The sequence below is a fragment of the Rutidosis leptorrhynchoides genome, chromosome 11 (genome assembly GCF_046630445.1).
Source record: "Rutidosis leptorrhynchoides isolate AG116_Rl617_1_P2 chromosome 11, CSIRO_AGI_Rlap_v1, whole genome shotgun sequence".
Classification (NCBI taxonomy): Eukaryota; Viridiplantae; Streptophyta; class Magnoliopsida; order Asterales; family Asteraceae; genus Rutidosis; species Rutidosis leptorrhynchoides.
In genome coordinates, this window is record NC_092343.1 from 105,889,507 (window position 1) to 105,900,763 (window position 11,257).

Sequence of the window (11,257 nt, forward strand, 5' to 3'; positions counted from 1 at the left end):
AATCATGCAAATATAGTTTTCATTTAATATATAATCATGGAATAATCATGAAAAAGTTCGGGTCACTACAGCTGACGTCATGCTGACGTCAGCAATTTCGTCCTATAGTTTTTTATTTTTTTTTTTTGGTTGATGCCTTTCTTTTAAAAGTGTATTCAACATTAGCAAGATTAGGCCATGGTCCAATATGGCCTAATTACTAGTTACATATAATAGCCACCAAGAATACCAAGAATGAATAGTACCTCGCTGTCGCCATGATGACATCAGCTATTTCGTCTTTTAGTGATTTTTTTTTTTTTTTTTTTTTTTTTTTTTTACGTTTTTCAGCCGATATATGTAACCGTTGTGTACATATTTCTAAAGACGTTAATGACATCGCCTATGGATCATTAGAAAAATCCAAATAAATATTACTACACTCCATAACTCCATTTATATTTATATATAAGTAAAAGTAAATGAATAAGTAAACATATATCATTGGAACACCATAATAAAAGAAATGTCATTTCGACTACTGATCAAGTAGATTAACAATCTCTCCCTCTATTTCAAATGGAAAGATAATCATCGGTTGTACATCTAGGTTACAATCATATTGCCATATTGATGTAATATTAGAGACGATTGAAGAAGAATCTTCAGCAGTACCTCGAACTAGACTGATATTTGTGATGATTTGCTATGTGCGAGTTGTGATTTACATACGAGCTCGAGCTCATTTGATCCGGAGATCCATAAGTTGAACCTTCAGATAACAAAAAGATGCAAATGCAACATTAACAGTTAACACCTTGAAAAAATTATGTTCACTTGTAATGAACATGTATATACTGCTGGTAATATGCAGTAACAATGAACTGTATAATTTACGCAAGGTTGAAAAAGACACGAGACGAGACGAGACAGTGACAATTCAGTCACGACCTTCGAGTCGATTGAGACGGAAGTTGACCAATGTTGACTTTAAATTAAAGTATATTAAATATAAATATCCCAAACGTATATATTTTATATATAAATATAAAAAAAAATAAAAAAGTTATTAATAAGATGATGATCTGGTGTTAGTCTATAAAATACGGAATATATAGATTTTTTGATATGATTTTTTATAATTGTAGTGTATTTATTACGAGTAATTTATCTTTAAGTAGAGGTGTTTTTCACAACTAATTTTTAAATGGGCTTAGGATTTTCGTTTACACTAGAACAAGGCCAAAGAAAAATTCCACTTTTGGCTGACGTTGACCGAAATTTCCTGTCTTTGATCTAACTTTTTAGCTTTAACCGACTAATTAGACATTTTTGGGCGAAACGAGACGGACTAGTCATCAAACGCCGTTTATAACTATGAGATTACCTTATACTTTTGGAAAAAAGAAATGAAATGTAAGCTGCTACACATATAGTACAAAATTACAAATATAAACACCTTGGTCAGATTCACTTACCGTATGGAATTGACGTAATAGGCTGAAATTTGGATCGAGGGGCAGAAGGAGATCCACCATAAGGAGATGAAAAAATTGTTGTGTAGTGTTCAGTAGGGGCAGGATGGTAATTTGTGTTTGCAGTAGGCGGAGATATATCCATGGTTTCATTATTACTGGAAGCATGATAGTCAACACGAGATCCATTGGATGAGTAGTTACTCTGATATGAAGAACCAGAAATACCCGTAGGAGCAACTGCTCTGTGTTCATAAACACTGTAACTACGTCGGTGATTAAAATCGTCTCTAAGAAGACATTTACCATTGTTTGAATCATACTGGTGCGTATTGAGTAGGATAGGCTGAGATTGATGAGAACCATGAAAAAGTCCACCTGAAATTATATGGAACGATGATTATTATTATTATATTTCATGAAATTTATGCAATAAAAGGAAGTTTTTGAAAGAGAATATTTCCCACTTGAAATTATACAGTATGAAGATATGACGATGATTACATTTCGGACTTTCGGTTTTCACTAAATTTATGGTATGCCCAAGAAAAGTTTACAAAAACTAATTGATTTGTTGTACTACGTAAGGTAGCAAATAAAAGGAAGATACCTAACGGGGCCGCTTGATATTGTCAAAAGAAATGTGTTCGCATAATGTAGTTTCCATACGGGGCAAGGTTGCAAAACCCGCTACTTGGTGAGTATTCGGTCAGGACTTTGGAAGGAGTAATCGGGAACTCGGGTATTAATCGAATTTGACTTGTTATAGTTTTAAATAATGAAATTTAAAATTATATGTGAAAATATATAAGAAAACCATAAACATAAACTTTAACATAATTGACTTCAAACATAAACATATAATTCTAGCTTAAATTTAAATTCATATTAAAATTTTGACCAATTTGACTTTGACCGCCTTTAACCAAAAAAATCCGATTTTGATTCATTAACCAACATTGACCGAGTAATTAAACGGATTTTGGGAAACGGATCTGTCTGTTCTTTAAAAGGAGTAACCGGAGATTAATTTGGGTTTTTTACGACAGTAATACGGGGTACTACATATGTTGGCAAATGAAAGGAAGATACCTGACGGGATCGTTTGGTATTGTAATGGAGAGGTGTCAATATGGCCCGAAGTTGGATGAGTAAAATGAGTAGAATTTTCAGGAGGATATTGATTTATCAAGCTCATGTGAGGCTGTAACACGTTCTCCTGTGAATATCTCATACAATTGCCACTGTCTGATTGTATCTTTGCTTTCATTTCATCCAAACATCTTATTGACTCCGTCATGTTGAGTTCTACGTATACAACCTATCATACAAAAGTGTAAATGTGAAACATAAGACAATCAAGATATCTATTAAGGTTTATGATAGTTAACTGTAAAGGTGGCAAATTGGACGGGTTGGGTAACGGGCAGGCATGTTGATCTTCCTTCCAAATCCTATCCTATAAATATTGAAGTCAAATATGTTTACAAAGATGTTACTATTATTAATCAGGTAATCGAGATTTTTTAAATAAAATGTAAAATGATTTAAAATACAATATAAGCTCTTTTGATCCATGTCATTTGTTCCACATTTACCTTTTTTATTTAAAAAACATTCATATTTGACCTGTTGGAGACAAAATATGACTCGAATCAAACCATTTTTAGGATGGGTTCGGTGCGTGCGTGAATCTGAAGAAAGTGAAAAAATGATTTTAAAGTAATTACCTGATCAAAATACTCATCTGTCCCAGGTGTATCCTTGCTCTTAGGCAAAACATAATTGGCTGCAAGAAGAAAATAACAGGATCAAACATAAAGCAATCAAATATGCCTTGACGATTAAAATGGTAACAATGTTAAAATTAAATGTTTAAAGTATCATTAGTGGTAAGTTAAGAGATTGCATGGAATTACATGTTGACTGTTAAGACTGATAATCAGAATATTATAATAGTCGTATTTTTATTTATGCTTGGATACGCAACTTTGGCTTCTGATTATGTAATAATTAATGGGTCAAATAATCAGTTTTAGATAAGCAGCTTCATAAGATATGCAACAAATCTAAAAGGGATAAACTACAATTACCTAATTAATATTCTTTTAACTTAATTAGAGACTTTTACTTCCATCCGAAAACACATTTTTATTCATATGAATGGTCTTGTGGTCATTTTATGAACTGATTCTTTAATAAAATCAAAATATTGTGACACTCAAACAACTGATTATTTGATTATTAGAAAAAAAAATCCAAAAACTCAAAGTTGCAAAAATCGCTACTCGGGGAGTACTCGGTTGGGACTTTTTAGGGAGTACTCGGATGTTGACCAAGTTTGACTTTGACCGATTTTGACCAAAATTGATCGAGTTCAGATCAGTTTTCCGAGATATCCCGAGTTTTGAACGATTTTCCGAGTAATCCCAAGTGTTGACCAAGTTTGACCGAGTTTGACCTGGAGTTCAATTTACTAGAATCGTTTTTTACCGTTTATAACCACTTTCAGGAATATACATTTAAACATTCATCTAAGCATGATCAAATTAACCGATAAATTAAATCATGTAATTAAGTTAATGAACATATCCAATCACCCAAATATACCTATCATTTCTTTGACAGCTTCAGCAGGAACCTCCTTTCCCATTTCTCTGAAACTTTTCTCACTCCGAGCTTTGAGATCCTCTGTACTTGGAAATACAACGACTGCAATCTGATTTGATTCAGTTTAACGGATTAATTACAATCAAGTTATAATAACCAATGCCATTATAACAAATTACCCAGTAAATAGAGAATAATATAAACTACTTGTACCTTTTGAAAGCTAGCAAAAGGCTTCAATTTGCGATTACGAGCTTTCTTGTAGACATTTGTCTGGTCTATAATAAAGTTACGTGGTGTTTTCGAAGCCCTTGTTAAAAGAGTATCAAATATCGCAGTTGCACGGTTCATTAAACGGTCAAATCGCTCACCATAATTTCGCTTGCGAACCAGTCCAGGTACCTAACATTTTCAAGAACCTAAAGGTCAGATATAATGGACCAAAGAACTAAAAAAAAAAAAAAAAGGTTCAGATGAAACAGAAGATCAAACTGTTGAGAAATCACCAAAAATGTACTTTAGCGATCATAAAAGTTTTAATAACTTTAAACAAAAAAATAATACAGTACATTAAAACAATCTAACTACGGTTGCTACATTAACTATTTGTAAGAGATGTAATCTGGATAGAAAGTGTTTCGGGTCAACCCATGCTTAAAATAGAATTTTCTTTTGTCATCAAAGTTAAAAGTAAAAAGATAACCTTCATTTTATCCAGAGCCAAGTTTGTTCCAAGCAGAATATATCTTTTTTCAGGATGATCATTAACCCATCTTTCAGCCCAAGTAGTCTTCCCAGAACCAGGTAACCCAACCATCATAATCAATTCACAAATACACACATCCAAAAACGCGGGTCCCATAACCCCTTTTCCATCCTCAAAAGCACAAGACCACGGTCTATACCCATCTTGAGGAACCAAACCATCTTCATAACTGAACTGCATCTCAACCTCCACATTTTTCAATAAAACATGCGGGAAAAAACCCGCCTCCCAATTTGAACCCGGATTGAACTGAGTCGCTAACCCCAACCATTTTCCATTTTTAGCAAAACTTATAGAAGCCATTGGTGTACTCTCCAAATCAACAGCACATAGAATTGTGTCCCCAACACTGAATCTTTCTCCATAAGATGAAAACTTTCCATTATTAGAAAATTTCCCAGTTCCCCCGAAACCGAAACTATGCTCGGTTTCTCCAAGATGACCCACCGGGTCATTTAACCTAGAGATACCGACCCGACAAAGGTGTTGTTGGTCAAGGGGAGTGTCTTCCATATCAACGTTTTGGGCTGATACTATTTTGCAGCTGAAACAATATCTTCCTCCAGTTATACCTATGTTTGCACGTGCACCAGACCAGCAATAAGCAAATCCATGTTCATAAAGTGCAGAACCTTTAAGACCATTTCCTTCGATATTGAAATCTAGTAAAACAACATTAAAATTGCATTTATCAGCTAAGATTATATGATTAGATTTAAATTAATAAATAATAGGATTAGAACTATCTTAAACTGAACTACTACAACCTGTGTATACATGTTTCTATGATTTCAAAGTCATAAACTTAGTGAATAACTCATCCCCGATCAAGCTCGAATTGTAGTGAAAGAATTAATTAAAAACATCTAAAGAGTGAACTTCAAGCTTATATTACTATACTCATTCATACTAACCTTTTCAAAATTTACTAATGCCTTAATATGTTCACAGATTATTTAGCTATTCGAGCTCTAGCATTTAGCTTAAATACATCTCAAGCCATTATGTAGTTAAAGACATAAGACAAAGGTGCAAAAATCGAGCACTATTCACGCCTATTTAACTAAAACCCTAATTTTTCAATTAAGTTCAATTGTACGGAGTATCATTTTTTTACACCCTTAATAATCAGATAAAAGTAAAACACAATCAATTCAAACAAAGCTAGTTACTAACTAAAATTAAGACCTGCAAATTCAGAACCGCAAAAAACGATCGAACACGGGAAAAAAAACCCTAGGGTTTTGAATTCCGTAAAAAGCGGGAGATAAGAGAGTAAATTAGAATTATTAAAATTAAAATACATATATACCTAGATCACAATCGGCAGGATTAAGCACGACGTGATGATTAGTGATCAGAGAATGAGGTTCGTAATTTGTTTTTTGTTTCTTCCCCGACGAAGGGCTTTGATCTTGTGAAAAATGTTCCCGCTTCAGAGAGGAAGCCATTACTGTGAATTGAAATGAGGTGCTTTTTTGTTTGTTGGTTATAACTTAAGTTTTTGATTTGTTCATTATTTAAAACTAGTAAAAGTGGCCATGCGATGTTGGGGGGTTTTTGAGTTGCATATTCATAGTTAATGTAGCGTTATGTATTTACAGAAGTAAAACGTTTTGCTACGGGTGTTTTTAAATACACGTAGTTAGTACCTAGTATACCTAATGGCCTATGCGTTCTTAACGTCAGGAAGATTGCGTAGAAAAAGAGAAACAGAACTATCGATATGATGTAGTTAGTTTGGGTAGTTTATTATAGGTGTATGTATATGTATTGAAGATAATCCGGGGTATTTAGTGTTTTTTAGAAATGTCTGTTTCACGTATAATTAGTCCTGTTGTGTTCGTAAGATTTTTTTGAGTTGAACGGTGGGTCTGAAAAAAATTAACGTCTGGTGAGCGGGAAGATATGTCCCGTTGAAAATCTTAGTAAAGTTTGGTTAAGTTTTTTTAATTAGAATAATAAGTTTACATTTTGTATCCCTGATTTGGGGACTATACTTGGAAATTGTTTAAAATTTGGAGAGGAATTTGTTTTTTTTTTTGTTTTTTTAATGTCGTTTGGGTGGGGAGGTCTAAACTACCAAAATTCCCACGCATATGAGTAGGGATGGCAATGGATCGGATATGAATCGAGTGAGGCCATATCCATATCCATATCCATTTATTTTTTTTTACTTTTCATCCATCCATATCCATATCCGTAGGGTGAAGCGGGTTAATGGATAATTATCCATATCCGTTTAAGTTTATTTTATTTTTAACAATTATAAGCGGTGATTCACTATATACGATCAAAAGTAATATTTTTACTAGTTTATGCGACCGAAAGTCACATTTTACTAATCTATATAACAAATATTCAATAGATAACCCATTAAACGTGTAAAGATATCGACATGTAAGTTGCTTACTTTTAGTTACATGGAATCACATTTGAACCACCAAAGTACGATAGATACATTTGATTATTTAAACAAAACAAAATATAAGAAGAAAGTTATATTTTTAGAGAAAATATAAAGAAAGATGAATGTGAATATAATCAATGAAATATCATTACATAAATGATACTAATTTGAGTGATAAATTTATATATTTAGTTATTTCGGGGGAAAGTGGGTTCATCCATGGATGAAATTTTTTCATCCACATCCATATCCATATCCATTTAGATCGTCCATATCCACGAATAATCGGGTGGATCGGATGAATATCCGCTGGATCGGGTATCCATTGCCATCCCTATTTTTAAACGTAGTATATAGGATAATTAAACGAATTCCCCATTTTTTTAAACGTACCAACCAGGCTATCAGGCTATCGTATCACTTTAGGTGCAAAACTAAACGAAGAGTTCATGTGGTTTGTTTTAAACTACTACAGTAACAGTTTTAATTAATTAATTAATTAGTTCTTAGATTTTATTATCTAATTAGTGCATGACCCATAAATATACGAGTTTAGCAACTACATTTGCTGGTCTCAAGTTTGTAAAATTGACGAGACTACTACTTTTTAGATTGAAAAATGAAGATTTAGGTACTTAATACAATAAACTCCGTAGATTTTAGGCTCGTGCATTGTTAGTGAAAAAAGGAAAGGATAGGAAATGAAAGGGAGGAAGAATATATTTTCAATTGGGAGGTCTTAAAATATTTTCGAAAAGCTGGTGCATTGTTAGAATACGAGAAATGTTTTTGTTATATTGACTATTAATCTTAGTCCTTGATAGTTAGTGTACCCAATATCTCGAGCTAATTCCATAAGGCATAAAACAATTGCTCGAAGGCAATAGATAACGGAGACATCCTAGGTACCAGTACTGAAGGACTGTCACCATGTCACATGACTGTATGGAACTAAGAGATATGGAAAATATTCTCCACAAACAGTATTCGGCGCCACCTAGGCAAATGAGGAAGGCATTTATATGACTTTCCTTGAGCACTGTAGCGCCGTCACCCCATTTAAGGAAAGTTTACCAACACTATAAAAGGAGATGTTTATTCCAGCATAAGGGCATCTCATCAATCACTCATACATCAAACTCATTAAATTCGATCCAATGATAAGAATACCTTAAAGGCGTAAAGTGAGATCATAATCTCACTACCTTCGGGGAACCGCCACCAAATAACCATACACCCCCTCTCCCTTAATCATAGTTAACCACACTCTAATCCACCATTAATTCGTGAGTCAACCTAATCCTAATCGACATTAGGATTACGCCAAAAAATTGTACAAACAATTGGCGCCATCCGTGGGACACTACGTCTTTTACGAAATCTAAACTTTGTTTAAACACTAAACCACCATGGTTGACCCAAAATCTCCCTCGGGGTTCTCTTTACCCCAATCTAATGTGCAAGCTGAAGGGAGTGCTAGAACTCCCACTACTCCAGTAATGCCCATAATCACAAATCGAGATAACTCAGATCCACCACCCTTGTTGGATAAAACATTTATTCTCAAGAATTACGACAGTATCAAAGAAGTTATCAGAAAACTACGCGCTGAGGGCCACCTCAAGAACAAACGAGTCCTCACATATGATAGTGAGGAATATGATGAAGAGATTGAAATGGAATCTCTACCTAGGCGAAACCGTTTGCCTAAAGATCCAATAGTTCCGGTGCCAAATGTACTGAACGGAGGAGTTACACCAAACGCTAATAGTGTCCCCAACCACAGTGCCTCTGGCGCACTAAACACCAATGGTGTCCCTAACAACAATGCCTTCCTCAATAATGCTTCGATCAACACAGGAGGGTCCGTAATCCCGCCTTTTGTCCTTGGGAGACCTTTCCCTTGGATGGCTCCCAACACACCTTATTACAACGCTGCCATGAGCCAACCAAATACGCATTTTTCTCAAGGATCCCAGCTACCGACTTGGAACGGCGGATACTGGGTGTGTCCACCCCAACCACAAGGGTATGGAACATAAAACGGTGTTAACGGCATCAGCGGTGCCCCTTTAGCAAACAACATTGCTGATGTAGATAACTTTTGGAAGAACCAGAAGACGCTCTTCACTGCAGGCATCTAAAACCACCCGTTACCCACGGGGATGAAGATACCTTCGCACCTGGGGTACTATGAAGGGAAGGAAGATCCGGACGATTATATCAACGTATTCGAAGGAGCCGCCAGGATGGCCAAATGGGACATGGCCATGGCCTGCCATGCCTTATCATACATGCTCAAAAGTGACGCGAGAATATGGTTTGACTCTTTAGCAAAAGACTCGGTATCAAGCTTCGAAGAATTAAAGCGACATTTCAAGTCCAAGTTCAGTCAGCAGAAGCGTCACAAGAAAAATCATGTTGCCGCACACAGTATTCGACATAAGGAACACGAAGCAACTCGAGCTTTCCTTAGTCGGTACACCGATGAAACCCAGCAAATAGCTGGCCTACCGGAGACACAGAGAATCTCGGGCCTCCTATATGGCTGCAGGGCCCGTTCCCTAGTAGAACATCTTACTCGGGACCTCCCAGATAACTACGAGAAACTTCTCGACAGAGCCTACGTTTGGCTAGATGCGAAGGAAACTCCCGAAACCTTCACATACGAAGACCAGTCCAATTCAAAGCAAAAGGAAAAGTCCAGTAACCGGGAAGAAAGGCATGGGAAAAGAGAGGATAAAGGACGTTATGCCCCTTACAAAAGGGAAAATAACGCCGGAATCCTAGGAACACTCATCAAAACTCTGAAGGAAATCCTTTCCACGAAAAAGGTAGCACAAGCCTTCAAGGCACCACTAAAGTTGGCTAATAAAGGAAAACCTAGAGACACAAGCAAGTTCTGAGACTTCCATAATGACTATGGTCATGAGATAGACGAATGAATTCAGCTGAAGCTTGCCATCGAAGACGCAATAAGATCAGGGAAACTTTCGCACTTGGTGAAGGGAATTCGAAAGACAACGAAGGCTTCCGAGCCTGTTAACGAAGACAAAAAGCCTAACACGGGCAAAGCAATCCTAGCCATAGAGAGTTGCTTCGCAGTTGAATCTCGAAGGCATTTCAAAAGAAGCAGATCATACCAAGTCATTGACTGGGAAGAAATCTCCTTTCCTGCGCTAGATACTATCATGCCTTCTGATCAACCGGTCACTATCAGCGGCATGATATTCGATAGAGATGTACACAGAATCTATCTCGACAGCGGTAGCTCATGTGACGTTATGTACGAACACTGCTTTCAGCAGCTCAGCCCAACAATTAAGGCACGATTGATGCCCCCACGAGTACCCCTAGTTGGCTTCTCAGGAGAAAGGTGCTGGCCGATAGGCGAAATAGACCTTGATCTCACCATTGGAGAGCTACCTATGACAAGGACAGAGATATTAGACTTCGTTGTTGTTCGAGAAAATTCGCAACACAACATTCTGCTAGGGAGAATGGCGATGATGAAAATGGGAATCGTAGTATCCACTGTGCACCAGCTAGTCAAGTTTCATACAAGCCAAGGGATAGCTACCCTCCCGTTAACCTATGACCAAGGCAAGGTGATCATGGCTATCAAATAAACTATGGTGAACCCCGGAGAAAGCATCCTAGAAACAAAAGAAGAGAACTCACATGAAGAAAAGGTATCCATCAACCCTTTCTTCCCTGAGCAGCAAATTACCGTCAGAAGGCAATTGCCTTCAGACTTAAAAGTGGGACTACGCAAGTTACTTCAATCCAACATGGATGTCTTCGCCTGGAAATATACAGATATGATGGGGATCCCCCGAACTCTAAATATCCAAGGGGCAGAAGTGATAACAGAACACAGGCTCAACGAATACAAGCACCTAGAGCCCATCTACCAAAAGAAGAGAAATTTAGCTTCGAAGAGGGACAAAGCTGCATGTGAGGAAGTAGAAGAGTTACTTAAGGCAGGGATAATACGCGAAGCCAAATATCCCACTT

The 11,257-nt window shown here is 36.4% G+C and overlaps 2 protein-coding genes across 2 annotated transcripts; one reads left to right on the top strand and one right to left on the bottom strand.

Annotated features, from left to right (window-relative positions):
• Positions 1-1,626: 1,626 nt before the first annotated feature.
• LOC139874839 (uncharacterized) lies at positions 1,627-6,281 on the bottom strand (the record flags this gene model as incomplete). The annotated part of the gene is made up of 7 exons (XM_071862233.1): positions 6,143-6,281; positions 4,768-5,492; positions 4,278-4,466; positions 4,065-4,173; positions 3,185-3,243; positions 2,547-2,775; positions 1,627-1,832 (listed from the first exon to the last, which is right to left on the bottom strand). Coding segments are annotated over exons 1-7 (1,656 nt in total), but the record flags the coding sequence as incomplete, so codon positions are not given.
• Positions 6,282-9,405: 3,124 nt separating this feature from the next.
• Positions 9,406-10,869, top strand: LOC139874840 (uncharacterized). Its single transcript, XM_071862234.1, has 2 exons — positions 9,406-10,074; positions 10,192-10,869. The coding sequence occupies exons 1-2, from the start codon at positions 9,406-9,408 to the stop codon at positions 10,867-10,869; spliced, it is 1,347 nt and encodes a 448-aa protein (XP_071718335.1).
• The last annotated feature ends 388 nt before the right edge of the window (positions 10,870-11,257 follow it).

Bases quoted from the DNA above. Each gene is read 5' to 3' on its own strand.
- LOC139874840 (XM_071862234.1), top strand. From the start codon at position 9,406: ATGAAGATACCTTCGCACCTGGGGTACTATGAAGGGAAGGAAGATCCG. The intron at 10,075-10,191 runs GTAGCACAAGCC...GAATGAATTCAG, and splicing joins AAATCCTTTCCACGAAAAAG to CTGAAGCTTGCCATCGAAGA.